The sequence below is a fragment of the Somniosus microcephalus genome, chromosome 3, assembly GCF_052327205.1.
Source record: "Somniosus microcephalus isolate GS21.2 chromosome 3, FLI_Smic_1.0, whole genome shotgun sequence".
In the NCBI taxonomy this organism is placed as follows: Eukaryota; Metazoa; Chordata; class Chondrichthyes; order Squaliformes; family Somniosidae; genus Somniosus; species Somniosus microcephalus.
In genome coordinates this window covers 281,486,506-281,513,011 of record NC_140989.1, presented here as the reverse complement: position 1 = coordinate 281,513,011, position 26,506 = coordinate 281,486,506, and the positions used below count along the sequence as shown (strand labels likewise).

General features: G+C 41.8%; 1 protein-coding gene across 7 annotated transcripts in view; it reads left to right on the top strand.

Annotated features, from left to right (window-relative positions):
* The window catches only part of kifap3a (kinesin-associated protein 3a), a 249,575-nt gene that overhangs the window by 151,255 nt on the left and 71,814 nt on the right, over positions 1–26,506 (top strand). For all 7 annotated transcript variants that reach the window (XR_015077662.1, XM_085982637.1, XM_085982636.1 and 4 more), the window contains 2 exons: positions 979–1,064; positions 24,993–25,182. Coding sequence is in view for 6 of the 7 variants with exons in the window: in XM_085982637.1 (XP_085838763.1) it covers positions 979–1,064; positions 24,993–25,182 (276 nt within the window). In the remaining variant the exon portion in view is untranslated. The remainder of the gene's footprint in view (positions 1–978; positions 1,065–24,992; positions 25,183–26,506) is intronic.

Below are 26,506 nucleotides of genomic sequence, written 5' to 3'. Positions count from 1 at the left end.
TTTAAAGACAAAAATCTGTAAAAGTTAATAGCATATATTTTAAAGTTAATTTCTTACAGATGAATATACAATAAAGATGAAAAGGCTGCATGTGCAATTCATTAATACACAGGCTAAATACTACATTTAGAGAGTGACTGAACATGATTATTTTGTGAAATTGTTCATTATGGACTTCAGACTATATTATGGCAATTGAACTCACTGAACAGTGTGTTAAAGTCATGAATGAGATGGCTGGTGGTGAGATAAATGGCTTGGTTCCACCCATTTTACTTACTCGACACCTTTTATGCCTAAGAATGCCAGAGATTTCCTTTTTTTAAAATGAACTGATTGTTATTCACTCCTGATTTGTACCGTGGATATTAATACTGGCAGCTTGGGTTTTAATGTGATGTATCCTTTAGAATCTTTAAAATTAGGACGGGGTGGCATTTGTGTGAGGATTTGGTGAATGATCATTACATGAGCAGTATGCCACTCAGTCCCCTATGGTTGTTAATGACATCTGTAACCTGATGGTATGATACATTCCTAACTCCTCGATCGCAGTCAGGCCAGGAGACCAATCTTGGTTCACTGCAGAGTGCAGAAGCAGCAACAGCCATACTTTAAAATGAGGTACTAACCTAGTGAAGCCACAAAGAGGGCTACCAGCATACTAAACGGTCTCAGTAGGTTATAAACAGCTGAGTAGTCCCATCAACTGATGGATCAGAGCAAGTCTCTCCTTGGCTTATGACATTCAGTACTTTAACCAACTTCCTATTTATACTGCCGTATTCCAATTAATACCTGTGCCAAAATTTTATCTACAAATCTCCTATTCAACTCCTTATCAACTTTTTATTCTGTATTCTGGGCCAGTTGTGTGTAGGCAGTAATACAACTCAAATGCTTTTCTTCCATAGACCTTTTATTATAATAAAGTATACTTGACTTGGATGTTGCTTTTCCTTAATGTGCTGCTCATAGAGGCTCCAGCATACTTGATTGACTTGATGCATGATAAAAATGCAGAGATACGGAAAGTCTGTGACAATACATTAGACATCATTGCGGTAAGGAAGAAATTATGCCCTATTAAGCCCTCATTTATCTTGCAGCTTCTCTTTTTGACTCCTGTTAAATGGGAAGCAATTAAAGAAGGGAGGGAAATAACAACAGAAGACGCTGGAAAAACTCAGCAGGCCAGGCAACATCCCTGGAGAGAGAAATAGCATCAACGTTTCAGGTCGAAACCCTTCAGAACTGAGGAAAAAGGCAGGAAATGAAACTGATTAAAAGGCAGTTTGGGGGCTGGGAAATGGGGGAGGGGATGAAAGGAGACATTAAGAGATATTCAAGGTGAGACGAGATGGTAATAGGACAAGTAAAGAAACAAAAAATGGCTTTAGATGAAGTGTGAAATGTGCTGGCAGAGTGAAAGACAGCTGCCATGTGGGAGAGAGAAAAAAAGGAAAAGGCACAAAACAAAAGTGTGGATAAAAAGTATGAAAATATAATAGGGGCCGAGGTTATGATCTGAAATTGTTGAACTCGTTATTGAGTCCAGAATGTTGTAAAGTGCCTAATCGGAAGATGAGGTGCTGCTCCTCGAGCTTACGCTGAGCTGCATTGGAACTATGCAAGAGGCCGCAGAGGGCGAGGTCTGAGTGGGAATGGGGCGGTGAATTGAAATGACAGGCGACCGGAAGCTCGGGGTCACCCGTACGACTGAACGGAGGTGTTCCGCAAAGCGGTCACCCAGTCTGCGTTTGGTCTCCTCAATGTAGAGGAGACCACATCGTGAGCAGCAAAGAAGGGAGGGAAATGTGCAAAGTAGAGCAAAAAGAATGGGCCGTATTTTGCGACCCCTATGGGTGTGTACGAGATGCACACGTGCCCTTGGGGACCGCGCAAGTTCCTGGTTTAGGCATGGGAAGCGCATGCGCTAAAACCCCGAACTTGTGACCTGTCAAGGACAGATCCTCCGCATCCCCGGGAGAAGGGCCTCCGCGGGTTTGCCCAACTTCCGCCCGCTGAATGCCCGTGAAATTCTTATGCCTGGTAAAAGCAGGCGTAAGGCCTGCTTTTACCAGTATGAGTTTTTAAAAAATAGAAAAAAAAAATTTACATTTACATTTATACATTAAAAACCCTGTCCAATAAGGTAAGTTTATTTTTAGCCCTGTGAAAACATACTAAAAAATGTTTTTAAACAATTAAATTTGTTTATAATATTTAATTAAATGGTATTTAAATTAATTTAAAATATGTAATTTAAAAATGTTTTATTTCGTGTGTTCGTGTATTTTTTAAGTGATTCCCCATTCATACTTATGGGAGTTCCGTACGTACTTCCACCTCTGTAACATCGCCCGACTCCTGCCCTGCCTCAGTTCATCTGCTGCTGAAACCCTCATCCATGCCTTTGTTACCTCTAGACTTAACTATTCCAGAGCCCTCCCGTTCGGCCTCCCATCTTCCACCCTACCTAAACTTGACCTCATCCAAAACTCTGCTGCTCATATCCTAACTCGCACCAAGTCCTGTTCACTCATCACCCCTGTGCTCGCTGACCGACATTGGCTCCCGGTCTGGCAACGCCTCAATCCTCAGACTGTGCTGGTGCATCACAGCTGATCCTCATCCCATTTAATGCCCTCACATTTACACTTCCATCAGGAGTCAATCAGAAGTGGTAACACTGGGCACATTCCACCCCCCCCCCCCCCCCACTCTTTCATTTAGGATGCTGAGGCCAATTGTGGCATCCATATTACTGCCTCAGCTCAGATCAGTTAATTCAGCACTAACTGGGACCCTCTTAGTACCACAGCACATGATGCATTTATCCACTGAGCACCCAGGTCTGTAAGTGATATTTTTATAACCCATTCTACTCGATATTTTGTTCAAGAAAATATGTGAAAATTGTGATTTTTTTTTATTTTTTATATAAACACCAGCACCCTCTGGTAGCCCTACGCAAGTGACTATTTTTAATGTATGACCCTTCACATTACCCTGTTCTCTGCCATTCATACACAAACACTATCCAGTAGAACATAAATAAAAAGCTGAGATTAGTCTGTAAATGGCATGTTCACACAAAGCAAGTTCCATATTGTCATCTCTGGAAAAGAACCCCCTCGCCTGACATCATCCCTGTGTGCTACTCCATTAAATGAGACATATGCAGGGTTTCATCAGCTAGACTATAATTATTATAGTTTTATAAACAAATTAATAGAAAAAGCAGAGGACTGGTATAGGGATAAATACACTGGATGTTGTACACTGAAGTTCTCTTTAGGTAATTAGATTGTAGAGTGATGCATTTATAAAGGAGTTTTGAGAGTATTTTATGAGTTTGATGGAGGTATAATGGAATGTGTAGTCAGTAAGGATTGGCAACTGCAGTGGGGAAAAAAAGAGACTGGAAGAAGGCTTCTAGCATTTATGAGAAAACTTGGATTGTGCCAATGTGATCTGATTCACAGGGAGGTGTATTGACTGATTTTTAACAGGAAGATCATTTCTAGAGTAGGATAGTTTTGTATGTTTATTGCATGTGATGCTTTGTAGTGCACATGCAATGTCATCTTTGATGATGCCTTTGTGTATTAAGTCAGTCCATTAGGTGCAAATGAAGAACTTAAATCTACATTGACTGAGTTGTCATTTGTTCCATGAATTGGATTATTTCATTTCAAACATTAATTCAGAATGGATATGCTTAGGAAAGAGCTGGAAGAAAGGCAAAAGATAAATGACCAGAATTAGATTGCTACTTTGGATAATAAGACTATGGTTTGTATGTAATGTTGGATTACTATCAAAATCTAAATAGATGGCTCAGTTTAGTTGGTCATTATTGGTACTTTAGTCACAAACAAGACACCTCTGCTCAGTGCTTAGGTTTGCAACTTAATGCCTTAGTGTTTTAAAATTCTGTTTTAATTGTCATTGTCAGCTTGGCTCAGTTAATCGGATATCCTCCTAAGTCAAAGTTCTGGACTCAAATCCTGCTACAGAATCTAGGATGATGCTTCAGTGCAATGCAGAGGGAGTGTTGTCTTAGAGGTGCAGTCTTTGGATGTAACGTTAAACTTGCTTAGGGGGGTACTAAAGACCTCATAGCACTTTTCCAAGAAGAGCAGTGAATTCATCTGGCTAACTTTCTTCCCTCAGCCAGTGAGACCAAAGCAGATTATCTGCTCATTCAACAATGACAACATAGAAACATAGAAGATAGGAGCAGGAGTAGGCCATTCGGCCCCTCGAGCCTGCTCCGCCATTCAATGAGATCATGGCTGATCATCCAAATTCAGTACCCTGTCCCTGCCTTCTCCCCATATCCCTTGATCCCTTTAGCCTTAAGAAATATATCCAACTCCTTCTTGAATATATTTAATGAACTGGCCTCCACTGCCCCCTGTGGCAGAGAATTCCACAGGTTCACCACTCTCTGGGTGAAGAAATTCCTCCTCATTTCAGTCCTAAATGGCTTACCCCTTATCCTTAGACTATGACCCCTGGTTCTGGACTCCCCGGCCATCGGAAACATCCTTCCTGCATCTAGTCTGTCCAGGCCTGACAGAATTTTATAGGTTTCGATGAGATCTCCTCTCAATCTTCTAAACTCCAGTGAGTATAAGCCCAATTGACACAATCTCTCCTCGTACGTCATTCCTGCCATCCCAGGTATCAGCCTGGTGAATCTTCGCTGCACTCCTTCCATGGCAAGAACGCCCTTCCTCAGATAAGGCGACCAAAACTGCACACAATACTCAAGGTGCGGTCTCACCAAGGCCCTGTACAACTGCAGCAAGACATCCTTGTTCTTGTACTCGAACCCTCTTGCTACGAAAGCCAACATAACCATTTGCCTTCTTAACCGCCTGCTGCACCTGCATGCTTACCTTCAGCGACTGGTGCACAAGAACACCCAGGTCTCTTTGCACTTTCCCTTCTCCCAATCTATTGCCATTCAAATAATAGTCTGCCTTCCTGTTTTTGCCACCAAAGTGGATAACCTCACATTTATCCACATTATAGTGCATTTGCCATGTTTCTGCCCAATCACCCAACCTGTCCAAATCGTACTGGAGTTTCACGACATCCTCCTCACAGCATACCCTCCCACCCAGCTTTGTGTCGTCTGCAAATTTGGAGATATTGCATCCAATTCCCTCGTCCAGATCATTAATACATATTGTGAACAGCTGGGGTCCTAGGACCGATCCTTGAGGTATCCCACTAGTCACTGCCTGCCACTCGGAAAACGACCCGTTTATTCCAACTCTTTGCTTTCTAACCGCCAACCAGTTCTCTATCCAAGTCAATACCTTGCCCCCAATCCCATGTGCCTTAATTTTGCACGCTAATCTCTTATGTGGGACCTTATCGAAAGCCTTCTGAAAGTCCAAATACACCACATCCACCGGTTCTCCCTTATCTATTTTACCAGTTACATCCTCAAAAAATTCCAGTAGTTTAGTGAAGCACGATTTACCTTTTGTAAATCCATGTTGACTTTGTCCGATCCTGTCACTGCTTTCCAATGCTATTACATCTTTTATAATGGACTCTAGCATTTGCCCCACTACCGATGTCAGGCTTACCGGTCTATAATTCCCTGCTTTTTCTCTACCACCTTTTTTGAACAGTGGGGTAACATTAGCTACCCTCCAATCCATGGGTACTGTTCCAGAGTCTATCGAGTTCTGGAAGATGACCAGCAATGCATCTACTATTTCTAGGGCCACTTCCTTAAGTACCCTAGGATGTAGATTATCAGTCCCTGGGGATTTATCGGCCTTCAATCCCATCAATTTTCCTAACACCATTTCCCTACAAATACTGATTTCTTTCAGTTCCTCCCTTTCATCAGACCCTATGTTCCCCGGCATCTCTGGGAGGTTATTTGTGTCCTCCTTTGTGAAGACAGAACCAAAATATGTATTTAGTTGGTCTGCCATTTTTTTGTTCCCAATTGTAAATTCCCCTGATTCTGACTGCAAGGGACCTACGCTTGACTTCACCAATCTTTTTCTCTTCACATATCTATAAAAGCTTTTGCAGTCAGTTTTTATGTTCCCTGAAAGCTTACTCTCATATTCTATTTTCCCCTTCTTAATTAATCCCTTTGTCCTCCTTGTTGAACCCTAAACTGCTCCCAATCCTCAGGATTATTGCTTTTTCTGGCCAATTTATATGTCCTCTCCTTGGATCTTATGCTATCCCTAATTTCCCTTGTTAGCCACGGTTGAGTCACCTTTTTTGTTTTATTTTTATGTCAAACTGGGATGAACAAATTCTGTAGTTCATCCATTCGGTCTTTGAATGTTTGCCATTGCCTATCCACCGTCAACCCTTTGAGTGACATCAACTTGCACCTTTAACATACAAAATTTCCCAAGGCACTATACAGAGTAGTAGCAAGGCGAATGTAACACTGAACTGGAGAGAGAATTAAGGAGGCGTGATTGAAGGAATGGGTGGAAAGATGAGTTTTTAAAAGGTTTTATAGGGGTAGAGAGGCATAAGGATCTCCAGAGGGATCCTAGGTGGCTGAAAGCAGTGGTGGGGTGGAGGGAAAGAAACAAAGATTGCATTTATATAGTGCCTTTCGATGTCCCAAACTGCTTTACAGCCAATGAAGTATTTTTTGAAGTGTAGTCACTGTTGTATTGTAGGAAATGCGGCAGCCAGTTGTGCACAGCAAGCTCCCACAAACAGCAATGACCAGTTAATCTGTTTTTGTTATGTTGATTGAGGGATAAATATTGGCCAGGACACCGGGGATAACTCCCCTGCTCTTCTTCAAAATAGTGCCATGGGATCTTTTACGTCCACCTGAGAGAGCAGACGGAGCCTTGGTTTAACGTCTCATCTGAAAGACGGCACCTCTAACAGTGCAGCACTCCCTCAGCACTGCATTGGAGTGTCAGCCTAGTTTTTTTTTTTTTTTTTTTGGGTGCTCTAGTCTCTGGAGTGGGACTTGAACCCACCACCTTCTGATTCAGAGGTGAGAGTGCTACCCACTGAACCACAGCTAACACTGAGGTTGGGATGCGTAGGAGGCCAACAGCAGAGGACTGAAGAGTGCAGGAGGTAAACTAAGTCTGGAGGAGATTACTGTGATAGGGTGAAGTGAGGCCATGTAGGGATCTGAAAACAAGGGGTAAGGATTTTAAACTTACTGCGGTGGAGAACAGGAATGATGGACGTGGCCAGCTACATTTTGAACAAGTTGGAATTTAAGGAACATGGACAAAGGAAGGCCATTGAGGAGAGCACTAGCGCAATTGATTCGAGCTGAAAAAAACATGGATAAAGGTTTCAATGGCGGAAGGGCTGAAGTAGGAGCAGAGACAGGCAATGTTGTGGAGATGCAAATAAGTAGTCTTGGTGATGGAGGGAAAATGCAATTTGAAGTTCAGCTCAGTGAACAGGATGCCAAATGTGCACATGGTCTTTCTTTGCCTAATTAAAAGGCCAGGGATGGGGATGGAGTCCGCATTAAGGGAACTGAATTTGTGAGCACCAAAAACCATGGCTTTCATCTTTCTGATATTCAGTTGAAGTAAGTTAATTAATTTGCTGTTTGTTCAGCCTTGCTGTTGTCACATTGGCTGCCACATTTGTCTACGCAACAACAGTGCTTTGGCGTGTCCTGAGGACTTCGAAACATAGAAAAATAGGAGCAGAAGTAGGCCATTCGGCCCTTCGAGCCTGCTCCGCCATTCAGTATGATCATGGCTGATCCTCTATCTCAATACCATATTCCCGCTCTCTCTCCATACCCATTGATGCCTTTTGTGTCTAGAAATCTATCTCCTTCTTAAATATGTGATACCTATATGCACCACGACAACTGGCTGTTCACCCTCCCCCAAGCATTCTGGAGGGGGAGGGTGAACAGCCAGTTGTTGTGGTGCATATAGGTACCAACGATATAGGTAAAAAACAGGATGAGGTCCTAAAAGCTGAATATAGGGAGTTAGGAGGTAATTTAAAAACTAGGACCTCAAAGGTAGTAATCTCAAGATTGCTACCAGTGCCACGTGCTAGTCAGAGTAGAAATAGAAGGATATTTCAGATAAATATGTGGCTAGAGGAATGGTGCAAGGGGGAGGGATTCAAATTCCTGGGACATTGGAACCGGTTCTGGGGAGGTGGGACCAGTACAAAGTGGACGGTTTGCACCTGGGCAGGACTGGGACCAATGTCCTAGGGGGAGTGTTTGCTAGTGCTGTTGGGGAGAGTTTAAACTAAAATGGCAGGGGGTTGGCAACCTGTGCAGGGAGACAGAGGAAAGGGAAGCAAGGATAGAAGCAAAAGACAGGAAGGAGAAAAGCAAAAGTGGAAGGCAGAGAAATCAAGGGTGTAAATCAAACATGGCCGCAGTAAACAATAATTCTAAAAGGTCTAAGAATGTTTAAAAAAAAAAATAAAAAAAACAAGCCTGAAGGCTTTGTGTCTTAATGCGAGGAGCATTCGTAATAAGGTGGATGAATTAGCTGCGCAAATAGATGTAAACGGATATGACATAATTGGGATTACGGAGACATGGCTCCAGGGTGACCAAGGCTGGGAATTCAACATCCAGGGATATTCAATATTCAGGAAGGACAGGCAAAAAGGAAAAGGCAGTGGGGTAGCATTGCTGGTTAAAGAGGAAATTAACACAATAGTAAGGAAGGATATTAGCTCTGATGTGGAATCTGTATGGGTAGAGCTGAGAAATACCAAGGGGCAGAAAACGTTAGTGGGAGTTGTATACAGACCACCAAACAGTAATGCTGAGGTTGGGGATGGCATTAAACGGGAAATTAGAGACGCGTGCAATAAGAGCACAGCAGTTATCATGGGTGACTTTTAATCTACATAGAGATTAGTCTAACCAAATTAGTAACAGTACTGTGGAAGAGGAATTCCTAGAGTGTCTACGGGATGGTTTCCTGGACCAATATGTTGAGGAACCAACTAGAGATCAGGCCATCTTAGACTGGGTATTATGTAATGAGAAAGGATTCATTAACAATCTTGTTGTGCGAGGCCCCTTGGGGAGGGGTGATCATAATGGCCCAGTAATTCCGTTCCAAACGCGTGAGTACGGTCGGGGTACTCACGCGTCTGGCCGGAGGAAATGCCGGTTTTCAGCATGCACAGCGCATGCGGGGAAAACCGGCATTTCCTGTCCTCTGAACGAAGGGGTTCAGAGGCAGAACGCGTGCGACTGCACAGGCAGCGCGTGCGCAGTAAAATTTGCCGGTTTCATTCATGCTTTCAGTGAGGTTAAGTCCTTACAACTTACACATGAAAAAAGCATGTGTAAAGTTGCTCCAGAGGCTGCGGAGGAAGATATATTTTATCGTGGAGCTTCTGAAAGGCAATATTTTTGTTTGGGAAAGGGAGGAAAGTTATTTTAAGAAATGCTGAGGTAAGTTTTAAAGTTTAATTTTTTTTTTAAACGGGTTTTCAGTACTGTAGGCAGAAGGAGCAATTGTGGCTGTGTGAATTGAATTTGCTGTGTTTATTAAATGTGAAAATGACTTCTAAAATGAGTAATGTAACATTTCCAACATTTTTAAGAGAAACTTTTCATCAGTAATATATTCTTTTAAGTAATTATGTATGTACGTCCGTATATATTCCTTTACGTATATGTATGTATGTATATATTCCTTTACTTATGTGTATGAATGTATGTATTTAATTATGATTTTCCAATAAGTTACTTTCTCTGAAAGTCATAATTAAATACATACATTCATACACATAAGTAAAGGAATATATACATACATACATATACGCAAAGGAATATATACAGACATACATACATAATTACTTAAAAGAATATATTATTGATGAAAAGTTTCTTTCTTAAAAATGTTGGAGTCATTTTCACATTTAATAAACACAGCAAATTCAATTCACATAGCCACAATTGCTCCTTCTACCTACAGTACTGAAAACCCGTTTTAAAAAACAAAAATAAACTTTAAAACTTACCTCAGCATTTCTTAAAATAACTTTCCTCCCTTTCCCAAACAAAAATATTGCCTTTCAGAAGCTCCACGATAAAATATATCTTCCTCCGCAGCCTCTGGAGCAACTGTACTCATGCTTTTTTCATGTGTAAGTTGTAAGGACTTAACCTCACTGAAAGCATGAATGAAACCGGCGAATTTTACTGCGCGCGCGCTGCCTGTGCAGTCGCACGCGTTCTGCCTCTGAACCCCTTCGTTCAGAGGACAGGAAATGCCGGTTTTCCCGGCATGCGCTGTGCATGCTGAAAACCGGCATTTCCTCTGGCCAGACGCGTGAGTACCCCGACCGTACTCACGCGTTTGGAACGGAATTACTGGGCCAACATTTTACATGTCAATAAAATGAAAAATTTAACAATTGCATGATTTGCCCCCTCGCATCTGCGACTGAGGGTCCAAGGAGGTGCATTGCGCAAGAGGTCATCGTCGTACGTATCCTCACACTGTTCCCTTTCGGGAACTGTATGAAGTGGTGGAAGGATTTCTGGCCACGTTAACGCTCCTTCCGTGACCATAACCATCTTCATACCAGCCATTAGGGTGGTTAGTCCTATGGCGTGAGGGTTTTACGGGCTCCCACAACCCATCTGAGGTGGGGGGGGGCCACCCACACCCGCGGACGCAAGTATCCCGCTGGATGTCCACCCAGAATTTATAGTTGGAGCTCCGACTCCACTTGCCGGGACTGTCTGGAGCGGGGTTCGAAACCCTACTCCTTCTGGCCCAGCGGCGGGGATGCTTACCGCTACGCATAAGGCCCACTCCGCGCAAAAGGTGACACCCATACGTTTCCTGCGCCTTTTCCCTCCCCGTGACTGGAGCCCTATGCTGCCACTTGAAAGACCAAGCTATCATCTGTCCTTTTTGCGGCGCCTTGGACTTCTCATTACCAATGATGAGCAGGCGCTGTGCCTCCACCTCGTTGAGGAGATTGCTGAGGTCATCATCAGTTCAATTGTGAGTTCTTTTAATGCCGTGAATTGTGCTCATTCCAGCCATTTCACGTTGCTAATCGGAGCGGGCCTTTGGCGTAGCGGTAGGATCCCCGCCGCTGGGCCAGACGGGGTAGGGTTTCGAACCCCGCTCCAGACAGTCCCGGCAAGTGGAGTCGGAGCTCCGGCTCTAAATTCTGGGTTGACATCCAGTGGGATATTTGCGTCCGTGGGTGTGGGTGGCCCCCCCTCCTCGTATAGCTTGTGGGAGCCCGTAAAACCCTCCCGCCATAGGACTAACCACCCTAATGGCTGGTACAAAGATGGTTACGATCACGGAAGGAGCATTAATCACGGCCATAAATCCTTCCACCACTTCATACAGTTCCTCAAAGGGAACAATGTGAAGACACGTATGACGACGACGTTGCTAAATAAATAAATGGAATGAAAAAAATTCTTTCAGGGCTTTTAAAAGTCTTTAAATTGCTTTAATTCTGTTTAAAACTACTTCAGATTCTTCAAAATAATGTAAATGTTTTTAAAAGTTTATAAAAGTTACCAAAAGCTTCATAAAAATACCAAAAACCTATTTGAAATGCTGCTCTGCATGTAAAAATGCTTTGCAGCTTGTGAGAAACATTGGGGGCGTGTCCTATTAAACTGAGACCTCGAGGGGCGTGTCTCAGTTGCACAGCGCGCTCCAGGCTTCGCGCTGGCTGCACTCCTGGGCAGCGTGACGTCAGACGCTGCCCGGGATTCTTCTCTTTCAAAAAGGAATTCCAGGCGTCCCTGGAGGTGAACGGCAGGCGCGTCGGGTAAGTGCAGATCGGGGGCTTGCACGCGCGGCAAGCCCCCGATCCGAATTTCTGCCCCAATATGATAGAATTCTTCATTAAGATGGAGAGTGAAGTAGTTGATTCAGAGACTTGGGTCCTGAATTTAAATAAAGGAAACTACGATGGTATGAGGCGCGAGTTGGCTAGGATGGATTGGGGAATGTTACTTAAAGGGTTGACGGTGAATAGGCAATGGCAAACATTTAAAGATCGCATGAATGAACTACAGAATTTGTTCATCCCTGTTTGCCATAAAAAAAAACAAAAAAGGTGACTCAACCGTGGCTAACAAGCGAAATTAGGGATAGCATAAGATCCAAGGAGAGGACATATAAATTGGCCAGAAAAAGCAGCAATCCTGAGGATTGGGAGCAGTTTAGGATTTAGCAAAGGAGGACAAAGGGATTAATTAAGAGGGGGGAAATAGAGTATGAGAGTAAGCTTTCAGGGAACATAAAAACTGACTGTAAAAGCTTCTATAGATATGTGAAGAGAAAAAGATTGGTACGGTCAAGCGTAGGTCCCTTGCAGTCAGAATCAGGGGAATTTATAATGGGGAACAAAGACATAGCTGACGAATTAAATACATACTTTGGTTCTGTCTTCACAAAGGAGGACACAAATAAACTTCCAGAGATGCCGGGGAACATAGGGTCTGATGAGAGGGAGGAACTGAATAAAATCAGTATTTGTAGGAAAATGGTGTTGGGGAAATTGATGGGATTGAAGGCCGATACATCCCCAGGGCCTGATAATCTACATCCTACTTAAGGAAGTGGCCCTAGAAATAGTAGATGCATTGCTGGTCATCTTCCAAAATTCTATAGACTCTGGAACAGTTCCCATGGATTGGAGGGTAGCTAATGTAACCCTACTATTTAAAAAAGGTGGTAGAGAGAAAACGGGGAATTATAGACCGGTAAGCCTGACATCGGTAGTGGGGAAAATGCTAGAGTCCATTATAAAAGATGTCATAGCAGAGCACTTGGAAAACAGTGACAGGATCGGACAAAGTCAACATGGATTTACAGAAGGTAAATCGTGCTCGACTAATCTACTGGAATTTTTTGAGGATGTAACTGGTAGAATAGATGAGAGAGAACCAGTGGATGTGGTGTATTTAGACTTTCAGAAGGCTTTCGATAAGGTCCCGCATAAGAGACTGGCGTGCAAAGTTAAAGCACATGGGATTGGGGGTAAGGTACTGACTTGGATAGAAAACTGTTTGGCAGACAGGAAGCAAAGAGTTGGAATAAACGGGTCTTTTTGCGAGTGGAAGGCAGTGACTAGTGGGGTACCGCAGAGATCGGTGCTAGGACCCCAGTTATTTACAATATATATTAATGACCTAGACGAGGGAACTAGATGTAATATCTCCAAGTTTGCAGACGATACAAAGCTGTGTGGGCATGTGTGCTGTGAGGAGGATGCAGAGAAACTCCAGTACGATTTGGACAGGTTGGGCGATTGGGCAGATGCATGGCAGCTGCAGTATAATGTGGATAAATGCGAGGTTATCCACTTTGGTGGCAAAAACAGGAAGGCAGATTATTATCTGAACGGCAATAGATTGGGAAAAGGGGAAGTGCAACAAGACCTGGGTGTCCTTGTACACCAGTCACTGAAAGCAAACATGCAGGTGCAGCAAGCAGTTAGGAAGGCAAATGGTATGTTGGCCTTCATTGCAAGAGGATTAGAGTACAGGAACAAGGATATCTTACTACAATTATACAGAGCCTTGGTGAGACCACACCTGGAGTACTGTGTGCAGTTTTGGTCTCCTTATCTGAGGAAGGATGTTCTTGCCATGGAGGGAGTGCAGTGAAGCTTCACCAGACTGATACCTGGGATGGCATGAATGACGTATGAAGAGAGATTGGGCCGATTAGGCTTATATTCGCTAGAGTTTAGAAGAATGAGAGGGGATCTCATTGAAACTTATAAAATTCTAACAGGACTAGACAGAATAGATGCAGGAAGACTGTTCCCGATGGCGGGGGAGTCCAGAACCAGGGGTCACACTCTGAGGATAAGGGGTAAGCCATTTAGGACTGAGATGAGGAGGAATTTCTTCACCCAGAGAGTGGTGAACCTGTGGAATTCTGTACCACAGAAGACAGTTGAGGCCAATTCATTAAATATATTCAAGAAGGAGTTGGATATATTTCTTAAGGCTAAGGAGATTAAGGGATATGGGGAGAAGGCAGGGACCAGGTACTGAATTTGGATGATCAGCTATGATCGCATTGAATGGCGGAGCAGGCTCGAGGGGCCAAATGGCCTACCCCTGCTCCTATCTTCTGTGTTTCTATGTTTCTATTCAGTGTATTTAACATTTCCTAATCTATCACCATTTAAATAATACTCTGCCTTTCTGTTGTTCCTACCGAAGTGGATAACTTCACATTTATCCACATTATACTGCATCTGCCATGTATTTGCCCACTTACTCAACTTGTCTAAATCGTCTTGAAGCCTCTTTGCATCCACCTCACAACTCACAATCCCACCTAGTTTTGTGTCGTCAGCAAACTTGGAAATATTACATTTGGTTCCCTCATCCATATCATTGATATATATTGTGAATAGCTGGGGCCCAAGCACTGATCCCTGCAGTACCCCACTAGTCACTGCCTGCCACCCCGAAAAAGACCCATTTATTCCTACACTTTGTTTCCTGTCTGTTAACCAATTTTCAATCCATGCCAGTATATTACCCCCAACCCCATGTGCTTTAATTTTGCACACTAATCTCTTATGTGGGACTTTGAAAGGCCTTCTGAAAATCCAAATACACCACATCCACTGGTTCTCCCTTATCTATTCTACCAGTTACATCCTCAAAGAACTCGAGTAGGTTTGCCAAACACGATTTCCCTTTCATAAATCCATGTTGACTTTGTCTAATCCTGTTGATATTTTCTAAGTGTCCTGTTATCACATCCTTTATAATAGACTCTAGCATTTTCCCTACTACTGATGTTAGGCTAATTGGTCTGTAGTTCCCTGTTTTCTCACTCCCTCCTTTTTTAAATAGTGGGGTTACATTTGCCACCCTCCAATCTGCAGGAACTGTTCCAAAATTCTATAGAATATGGAAGATGACAACCAATGCATCCACTATTTCCATGGCTACCTCTTTTAGTACTCTGGGATGCAGATTATCAGGCTCTGGGGATTTATCAGCTTTCAGTCCCATTAATTTCTCCAGCACTATTTTTTTTACTAATACCAATTTCCTTTAATTGCTCTTTCTCACTAGATCCTTGGTTCCCTAGCATTTCTGGGAAGTTATTTGTGTCCTCTTCCGTGAAGACAGAACCAAAATATTAGTTTAATTGCTCTGCGATTTCCTTGTTCCCCATTGGGGCATTATATGAATGCAGATTTGTTCTTTCCTGTCTTTCTTTCATTTCTTTCTTTCCTGTTTTATCATTTATAATGTTTTTATCAATTTGTTTTATTAGTGGGGAAGCCAGCAATTGTAAAGCCTTTAGACAAGTTATGGCGTCTCTTGCATTCAGACCTTGAATAGAATGAATTTATTTTGCCAAAGAAAATCTTTGAGGTAATGGAGATTTGATCTCCAAGGAATGGAACAGTTATAAATAAAAAATAAAATTGAAACACTTGAGATTTGACCATGGATTCCTCTAATTGTGCACTCTTCTGTAATTTTCCTACAAAATTGGATGAGTCATAGTGATCCTTGTTCAAAAGATCATGGACTGTTCATAGTCTGTGGATAATGATGTGAATGTGAAATATACAGGTTAAAATGTACTTGGGTTTTTAACAGTAAAGACTAATGGTGAGTGAATGATAAACATTTACAAATTCAAAGATTTAACTTCTAATGTAATGGCTGGTAGCGATTGCGTGGGGGAGGGGTGGGGGTCCAAATCCCCCTCTGTAGTTTATTTTCCTTGGCCTGTTTGTGCTGAAAGCAGCTTCACTCACCTATACTGCTGTTGGCCATTTGCTAGAAGGTGCTGGAGAGCAGCCCAAAGGTGACTTTTATTTTCTTCTGCTCAAAGTGATGGCAAAAATTAGAAGAAAAAGGACTAGGGAAATATATTAATGGGAACTATAGTTTAAGCATTTGATTTACTTGGAGACTTGTTTGCTTATCCAATGTAACAAGATAATGAGGGAAATTTTGCACCTCTAGCTATGATTGAAAATCTGCATATTTGGGAGTACCATAGTGATTCCCATGGAGTTATACCTTTGATCAATGAGAGATTACTGTTTCTCAAAGCTGTTGAAAACTGCCGAACTATAAGTGGAAAAAATACATAGTTTGATGTCCGGATTAATTGGGCCTTTATATTCCTATATAAGGGAGTAAGTGGTGGCTAACCCAAAGGTGTAAACTTTTCCCACCCAAAGCGACCAAAGCTAACTGTGAACATCCAGTGAAAATAATGGGAAATTTCTGATTTTTTTTTTGAGTAGGACAGGGTTAGTTCTACAAGCAAAATTAAGTGCAGTATTTTTTCAAATTCATTCTTAACCTCGTCCAAACTAGCCTTATGCTTAAATCATGCACATTAGTTAAATGGGCTGAATTTTTTGCTCTATATTACACAATTTCTAGAAATATAATATGCAGATCATGTTTTTCTTTAAATGGCTGAGTGGATAAATGTGCTTGCTACATGATGTGGTATTTAGCCATGCAGCCAGGAAGGTCCCATAGTTGATCCCTGGTCTGTGCTCAGTTAGCTGCAACAGAAGACGTCGTACATTTGGCTGCAGTTTTCCTGGGCTGTTGAGGTAGAAAGTCTGCCAGAATTCCTGCTCCTGATTGCTATTATGGGTCCATAAATAGTGTATCTGTGGATTTTGCCTGAGGACAGGAGAGGTTGACTGTAATTACAACCCCTCCGCCCCCCAACACCCCACGTTCAAATATTAAGTGTTGACAGACTGTATAGGCTCACGTGAAGAATGCTCACTTGGTTAACGTACCAGAGAGCTGTTAGCACTCATGGAACCGTACCCAGCAGTAGTTTTTGCCTTCTGGAGAGCAAGGGAGAAAGTATGGATACTGTTGGTTCTTTCTCAACAACAAGCTGTAGAAGGACTGCCAGAATATCTTTGTGATTGTGCCATTAAAATGAATGGAAACAAATCTAAAGCACAGTCAGTCTTGCGCTCTGGAGGAGAAGGCCATAAAAGGAAAGAGCACATATTACTATTAAGGCAAAAACCTTTCACCGACCTTTTATTACAGATTAATATTTGTAATTCACTTTTTGTCAGCAGTGCTGTATAATATATTTTACATTGTCGTTGATGCAGGCCAGTTCAGAGTGTGGCTCCTCCCCGAAGTAAATGCTGGAAGTTATATATTTTTGTTGGCATTTTGACTACTTAAAATACATTTGATTAATATACTTTGGTCGGAATCTCTGCAATTTCACCCCAATCCTCAACAACTTGCCAGCCCTTTATATCATTTGTAAGTGACATCATTTCTCATGTTTTCATTTGAGAACCGTTTACCACTTGCACTTTTAGGTGTAAAGATTAAGAAATGTACTAAAAGAGCACTGAGTTTTGCTTTTCTTTAATAACAAACATTGAGGTTGAAGTTAAATAGTATTACAGGTAGACTATCCTTTATCCGCACTTCCAAAAACCTCTAAAAACCAAAGGTTTTTTCGTGGAGCGTAAGTCGTGCGCACGACATGACCCGAGTGGCGCCAAACATGACAGGAGTGGTCCGGGAGCTCTGCCTTTCCCTGTGAGCAGGGCAGAGGGTCACAGAGTTCCCTCCTGGGTAGGAGATTGCAGGCCGAGCCAGGCAGTGTGAAGGCGGTACCGGGAGAGTGAACCCAACAATACAGCGGCCCATCCGATAGCTGCAGCAGCCCGTCCGATAGTCTTTTCTTTCCCCCCCCCCCCCCCCCCGACCTGATTTGCGGGCCAGCTTAGTGTAGGAGTCAGCCGATATCCGGCTTTCCCACAGCTGGCGGCAGCAGTCGAGCCCCAGACCCCCGCTAAGTCAAGGAATTCAGATACGGAGCAGGGGGAGCCGAAAACCTCACTCTAGCAGCCGTTTTGTTAGTTTTTTTTTCTTCCCCTAGCTTTTTTAAACAGTCATGCTGTGGAAAGAGTCTCTGTAGCTTAGCAACAGCTTCAGAGACGCTTCCAAGGCAGGGCCCGAGTGTTTACAAGCTGTTGCTAAGCAACAGTGTTTGTTGTCAGATACAGAGATGAAAACCTTCTGAAATCCGAAAACCGAAACACAGCTGGTCCCAAGGTTTTCGGATAAAGGATAGTCTACCTGTACTGACGAAACTGATGATTCAGAAATTTGGAAATAATGTCTGTCAGCATCTGTAAAGAGAAAAGGGAGATTAGTAACAACAGAGAATGCTGGAAAAACTCAGCAGGTCAGGCAACATCCGTGGAGAGAAATTTGAGTTGACGTTTCGGGTTGAAACCCTTCTTCAAAACTGGAAAGAAAATAAAAAGATCGAAGGCAAAGCTGCGATCGAACAAAAGAAGAAAAGGAGACAATAAAAGGTATTAGAAGCCAGATGAGATGGTAATGGACCCATGGAGACAAATAAATACTGGTCAGGGCTCTACACCCAAAATGTGAACTAGTCTTTTCTCTTTACAGGTGCTAATGACTCTGCTGTATACTTTCAACATTTCTGTTTTTGTTTCAAATTATTGGCATAATACCTCTTGTATAAAATTGAATATATGAAGAAACTGTGTTGATTGGCACTCATTACATTTGTTTGGTGTTTGTCCTCACATGTAATTGAACTATTTGCCTGGGCAAATAGTCCTGTGTGTGCTTTTCAGCTTACTGACACTCTAAAACTATATAGAAGTTACAGGTTTTTCAGTGCTGGTAAGCATGTTGACTTGATGAAGTGGATAGCAGTTGCTAAGTACATTGGAACCCTGTCTGTCATAATAGCTTTCGATAGACAAACGTGTAATCAGGCATGTACACGGTGGGAATTACTAAGTTAGGAACAAGCTAGGACTTATTAAGAATGCAACCCTTTTCTTAATTCCTCAATTAAACTGGCTCATAACCATTTGCAGCCAAACATCAGGCTTTGTGTTATTTTTTCTAGTTGTCAAATCCTGTTCACTTAAATTAATACCATACATGACTGTTTATTTCTCTCTCCTTCTCGAGAATGTAAACTTTAGTTGCCAGTATTCAACCAACAGGGCAACCAGCTGAAAATTCCAGCTTTAGTTTCACCCACTTGATTGCTAACATTCAGTTTAGTCTTTTCCAAGTTAGATTTAGATTGACCTTGCTTGATGAAAATTTGCTGAGAATATCATATTGTTACCATGTGGAGTTAGTGACTGACTTGTTAATTTTGAGAAGTTACTAATGTTTCCAGTCAAAACCAATGTTTCCCCTTTATTCTTTAAAATTACACCATTAGATAGGTAAGGAACATGAAACCCCTTGATATATTTTGTTAGTTACAAGATTCTAGCCCTTATGCTAATTATGTGCCCACTGAGTCTATGGACATTAGCACTAACTATCCAGAGCTAAGATTATCAATAGTGAAATATTGTATAATGCAGGTGCCTTAAATGCTTAAATATTCAACCTAATAATAAATTTGGAATGTTTCTGGATGCAGGAGCAAGTTTCTTTCTTTTCCCCTAAATCTACTCCATCTGGTATTGCAGACAACTGTCTCAACAATTTTTGTACAAATCACCAATAGTAAGACAATGTTAGAGAACTCTTACTAGATTTTATAGACTTGTGGCTGTCTCTCTCTTTCTTTTAGTGGCCAGTTTGTGTCCCGTCCCTTTGTGTTTCATTACACCATCATGTATTGATATACAAATGATGGGTGGGGGGAGGGGGCGGGCGGGTGTTAGAGAGAAGTTTCTGTAAATGTACTCCCCCTTATATGGAAGAAAGTAATATACATGTGAGAATTTTTTTTTCCAGATTTTAGGAGAAACATCAATTTTCTTGGCAGCATAGACACTCAGGAATAATGTAAGAAGTCACACAACACCAGGTTATAGTCCAACAGCTTTATTTGAAATCACAAGCTTTCGGAGCGCTGCTCCTTCGTCAACTCCGAAAGCTTGTGATTTCAAATAAAGCTGTTGGACTATAACCTGGTGTTGTGTGACTTCTTACATTTGTCCACCCCAGTCCAACTCCGGCATCTCCACACTCAGGAATAAGTTCACTCCATGCTAGGATCCTCAATTAATGGGGTGTGTTCTGTGCACCGAGTGGCTCCACTGGAAACAGAAGAGGCACAACTACAAACCGGCCTGAGAAGCACTCTGGGGCTGCCCAACTACAAAGAAAACCACACTGCTGGCTGGAGAATGTGCATTCCCAGCCAGCAGCATTGTTTCCCAGGGTTCCGTTGCTCTCCGGCCTCTTAAAGTCATGGCTCCTGCTCTTGTCTACGGAGCTGCTCCAAGGTGCATGGAGGTGCTCATTTTACCTTCACTGAAACAATGTAGAAGGGAGGGAGACCTACTTTACGATGTCTATTTTGTCAATTAAATTGACAATTTTACTAAACTGTCAAGAAAATTATATTACGTAGCTTTTTTCTTTTATAAAAATGTGGAGTACTTTGATCAAAAAAATCACCCCCTAACTTTTCCTTCCCCTCTAATAATATTTTATATCTATATTTGCAGTATTTTATTATATGTATTTAGTACATAGGAAGGAACTTGTTTTCATGTTTGGTTCAGTAAGCCCAACTAAATTCCTGACTCAGCTCATTCTCTGGCTTCTTTCACTGCTGCTTATTGTTTATCCAGCAATCTTTATGGCCATGCACATTTTACACAACATTTGCTCTTTTGATATGAATGTGTTGCCAAACATTAATGAGGTTAGATGTTTGAATTATGATTATGTATATTTTTTTTTATCAGTTGCTGAAATTGATTTGGGGTTAAGTGTATATACTGCAGTGTTTATGTTGCTGTGGGAATGTAATTCTCCTTACCTCGAGCGCATCAAACTCCAGATGTATGAAAGTGAAAGAAGACCTGTTTTTCATCAGTTGATATGGAGGAGAGGCAGAAGGGAGTAGTTTGTTTGTCCTACAAGATTGTTAATCAGATAGATATGGTTCAAACGAGTGACATGAACACTGAGGTGTTGAAGAGAGGAAACAGACAAAAAAAATATAGAAAGTTTGCAATTATCATAACAGATGTGGTAAAGTTTTAGTGCATGCCTCGTGTTTCATTTATGGTTTGCCCTAATTGTGCTGATGAGTGATGATTTCTGTGTAACTGCAAACAGATTCCCAAATGTCTATTCTCTGATAATGCGGAAGAATGTGTTACCAGCATCTGTTAAAACGTTGCTTCAACTTTACTTGTGATGCCTTATTTGCTACTGGATAATTCTCCTTTTATGTTGTAAGTGAAATATACTACTTCTCCTTCAACCCCCGCCCCTGCTTCATGAAAGTCTTCCTTCAGGCTTGCTTTCTAAAAGTGCCAAAATGCATAATGTAATTTTTTTTCTACTCACTTTATTGCAAGATTTGTGACTATTTTTAATGTTGCAAGTGGTCATGGTGCTTCCTTCCTCCAGTGATTGATTGTTGCCGCTGTCAAGTTGGCAATCTATGGTCAACATCTGCTTATCGAAGTCAAAGTATAATTCAATTGAGAGTCTTGACTTTCTTTGAGGAAAATCAGATTGTATCTTAGGTATTTAAAGAGCCAAACAACTGCCAAGAATGTTCGTTTACAAGGTGTGTGTCCCCTGTAGCCTAATGAGGCTTTAAACAGACTACACAAAGTGCTACTTCACCAGTACCTTTCAAAATAAGATACAGACCCTGGCCATAAAGAAGTTGGAGCCACCCCATCACATTGCCTTGATGTGAGGAGCACTAACTCCATTACCTCCTTTTTTTTGTTCTTGTGCTTCCCTTTCTATTATTTAATTTCCAGAATTCTTCTAGAAACGATTTAGCTAGAGAAGAGAATTCGTTTTCATTTTGGTATTTCCCTAGGGAAAGGGGGGACAGAATCCAGAGAAAAGGTGGAAGAAATTAAAAACAAAACGTGGAGGAAGGCAGGTCATACAGCTTAAACAATCAGGTTGACTCTTGCCTGTTTGATACTTTGGAAATCCATGTTTCTGTATTGTATAAGGACACCGCATGCTGCACCAATGTGCTATGCAATGAAATGATAGTACAGAAGTTAGTGACTGCGTTTTCCTGATATGTGGTATTTTATTTATATCGAAGATATAGATTCCATTTCAACACAGCCTAGGGTGTATTGCTATCTTTATTTATTATAATAGAAATGGCACCATGCTGAGCTTTATCTGCTTATGGGAACAAAAGTAGAAATTTGGTGAACCAAAGATGTCTGCTGTTTTGATCGATATGGTAGCTGTTACCTTTTGAATCCTGGTTTCTTGCCTTTTATCCATAACTTGATACTTTTACTCCTTTTTAAACACCTGTAGAACTCTCTTCCACATTCTTACTCACCCTTCTCTATCTATCTATGTAACCGCCTCCAGCCCTACAACCCTCCAAAAACTTTGCGTTCCTCCAATTCCGGCCTCTTGCGCATCCGCCCCACCATTGGCGGCCATGCCTCCAGCTGTCTGGGCCCTAAGCTCTGGAATTCACTCTCTAAACCTCTCTGCCTCTCCTCTTTAAAACCTACCTCTTTGACCAAGCTTTTGGTCACCTGTCCTAATGCCTCCTTCTTTGACTCAATGTCAGTTTTTTTTTGTCTGATTACCATGCTGTGAAGTGCCTTGGGATGTTTTACTATGTTAAAAGCGCTATATAAATGCAAGTTGTTTGTGTGAAAACAAGTTTTCTGGTTGCACGTTTAACTGGCTTAACTCGAATTCTAATGTTTAGTCCCCTTGTTCTGAATACCACTATTAGAGGGAAGAGTCGATCCTTATGTACCCTAAAAAATACAGCTAAAGTTAGTTGGTACAGCTGTGAATTATTGGTTACTCAATAGAATTTGCAAATGTAGAAAATTACTTCTTTTCAGCAAGAACGTAAGAAATAGGAGCAGGAATAGGTCATACAGCCCTTCGAGCCCGCTCCGCCAGTCAATAAGATCATGGCTAATCTTCTATCTCAACTCCATCTTCCTGCACTATCCCCATATCCCTTGATTCACTTAGTATCCAAAAATCTATCTCTCTGTCTTGAATTAAACTCGATGACTAAGCATCCACAGCTGTCCGGGGTAGAGAATTCCAAAGATTCACGACCATTTGAGTGAAGAAATTTCTCCTCATTTCAGTCCTAAATGGCCAACCTCTTATTCTGAGACTGTGACCCCTAGTTCTATACTCAACCAGGGGAAACATCCTCCCAACATCTACCTGTCAAGCCCCTTAAGACTTATATGTTTCAATGAGATCACCTCTCATTCTTCTAAACTCTAGAGAATATAGGCCTAGTCCACTCAATCTCTCCTCATTGAACAATCCCCATATCCTTGGAATCAGTCTAGTAAACTTATGTTGCACTCAGCCTAAGGCAAGTATATCCTTCCTTGGATAAGGAGACCAAAACTGTACACAGTACTCCAGGTGTGGTCTCACCAAGGCCCTATATAATTGCAGTAAGACTTCTTTACTCTTATACTCAAATCCTCTTGTAATAAAGGCCAACATACCATTTGCTTTCCTAATTGCTTGTTGTACATGTATGTTAACTTTCTGTGATTTGTGTACAAGGACACCCAGGTCCCCCTGAATACCAAAATTTCCCAGTCTCTCTCCTTTTTAAAAAATATTCTGCTTTTCTATTTTTCCTACCAAGTGGATAATTTCACACTTCTCCACATTATATTCCATCTGCCACGTGTATATTCTATCTGCCACATTCTTGCCCAATCACTTAACCTGCCTAAATCCTTACACTAAATGGTGTGCTTTTTAACCTAAACACAGATATTAAGTGTACAGTATAAATTTTTTGCAGTGTTTTTGATAAATGATCTAAAACTTGTGGAAATTTTAAACCATGTGTGTTTCATATTAGATCACTTTATGCAAAGAGACCTGGGTGTCCTTGTGCACCAGTCGCTGAAGGTAAGCATGCAGGTGCAGCAGGCGGTTAAGAAGGCAAATGCTATGTTGGCCTTCGTAGCAAGAGGGTTCGAATACAGGAACAAGGATGTCTTGCTACAGTTGTACAGGGCCTTGGTGAGACCGCACCTTGAGTATTGTGTGCAGTTTTGGTCACCTTACCTGAGGAAGGACGTTCTTGCCATGGAGGGAGTGCAGCGAAGATTCACCAGGCTGATACCTGGGATGGCAGGAATGACGTATGAGGAGAGATTGTGTCGATTGGGCTTATACTCACTGGAGTTTAGAAGATTGAGAGGGGATCTCATCGAAACCTATAAAATTCTGTCAGGTCTGGACAGACTAGATGCAGGAAGGATGTTTCTGATGGCCGGGGAGTCCAGAACCAGAGGTCATAGTCTAAGGATAAGGGGTAAGCCATTTAGGACTGAAATGAAGAGGAATTTCTTCACCCAGAGAGTGGTGAACCTGTGGAATTCTCTGCCACAGAGGGCGGTGGAGGCCAGTTCATTAAATATATTCAAGAAAGAGTTGGATATATTTCTTGAGGCTAAAGGGATCAAGGGATATGGGGAAAAGGCAGGGACAGGGTACTGAATTTGGATGATCAGCCGTGATCACATTGAATGGCGGAGCAGGCTCGAAGGGCCGAATGGCCTACTCCTGCTCCTATCTTCTATGTTTCTATAGCAGTGGCATGGCTAATAGAGCTGAACAGGGATAATTGGGAGAAAGATAACTTGCATTTAGGGTAGCAGAGAGGAGCAAGTGAATCCTCCAGAGCACTGGCCTTCAGACCCTCTTAGTTTGATTTATTTTATCAAAATAAAGCCAGAAAGGACACAGATCACGTTTTCCATTTTTTAATATGTTGAGGAAATGAAACAATATTTTTTAATACCAAGAGTTATACGAGCTCATTGTATTCCTGAAAAGTTCAAGAGGTTAAGTGGTGTTTATGTTTACATAGACAGTCTGTTGGAAGGAACCCCCCCTCCAGGATATGTGGTATGTCCATAAATATGTCTGAGGATTCCCACCTCATCACTCAGATGGTATAACATGTCTAAAATGTTGACAGGAATATGATGAAGAATGGGCCAAAAAAATTCAAAGTGAGAAGTTTCGCTGGCACAACTCTCAGTGGCTGGAAATGGTAGAGAACCGCCAGATGGATGAAAGTGAGCCCTACATATATGGTGATGATGGGATAGAGACGTTTATCCATGAAGGAGACATTCTTGAAAGACCTGACCTCTTCTACAATGCAGGTGAGAAAACAGTATATGACAAAGAGAAGAGAATGAAAGTAAGCACTAACTAATGGAATTAATGTTTAGGTTTAAACCATTAAGAACACCAGTTCTGAGTTTTCATTTTGAAACTTTTAAAATGTACTTCAAAATTACTAAGCCATGATAGATAAACCCAGTGAATGTGCCATTTGAACTCCGTGTCTGTGCGCATGTGTGAAATTTCAGCCTCCTTACACTACCTGGCTCAGTAATCTTTTGTAACCATATTTCCAAGCATTTTAAAATGTGTTGATAAATTTGCTGGAATTTTTTTTTTGTAGCTACAAGGGGTGACTTAATTGACATTAAAAAAATGCCATTGCATGACTGAGGTATGAACTGAGTACTTTGCATCTGTATTCACTAAAGAACAGGATGCTGCCAATGTCACAGTAAAGGAGGAGGTAGTAGAGAAATTGGATTGGATGAAAATAAAGAGGTGGTACTTAAAAGGTTGGTAACGCTCAAAGTAGAAAAGTCACCCAGTACAGAAGGGATGCATCCTAGGTTGCTGAGGGAAGTAAGGTTGGAAATAGCAGAGGCTCTGGCCACAATCTTCCAATCCTCCTTAGTTATGGGAGTGGTGCCAGAAGACTGGAGGATTACAAATATTACACCCCTGTTCAAAAAAGGGGAGAGGGATAAACCCGGCAACTACAGGCCAGTCAGCCTAACGTCTGTGGTGGGGAAACTTTGAGCCCATAATCTGGGAAAAAATTCATTGTCACTTGGATAAATATTGCTTAATAAATGACAGTCAGCACAGATTTATTAAAGGGCAAATCATGTTTGACTAACTTGATTGAGTGCATTGATGAAGTAACGGAGAGGGTTGATGAAGGTATTGTGGTTGATGTGTATATGTACTTTCAAAAGGTGTTTGATAAAGTAGGCACATAAACTTGTCAGCAAAATTGAAGCCCATGTGATTAAAGGGGCAGTGGCTGCGTGGATACAAAACTGGCTAAGGGGCAGAAAGCAGAGTAGTGGTGAACAGTTGTTTTTTCAGACTGGAGGGAAGTATACAGTGGTGTTCCTTGGGTGTGAAGGGATGCATTTTGGTAGGAAGGATGAGAGGCAATATAAACCTAATGGTACAATTTTAAAGGGGGTACAGGAACAGAGACAGCTGGGGTGTATATACACAGATCTTTGACAAGTTCAGAAGGTTGTTAAAAAAGCATATTGGATCCTTGGCTTTTCCAATAGAGGCATGGAGTAAAAAAGCAAGGAAGTTATGCTAAACCTTTATAAATCACTGGTTCGGCCCCAGCTGGAGTATTGTGCCCAATTCTGGGCA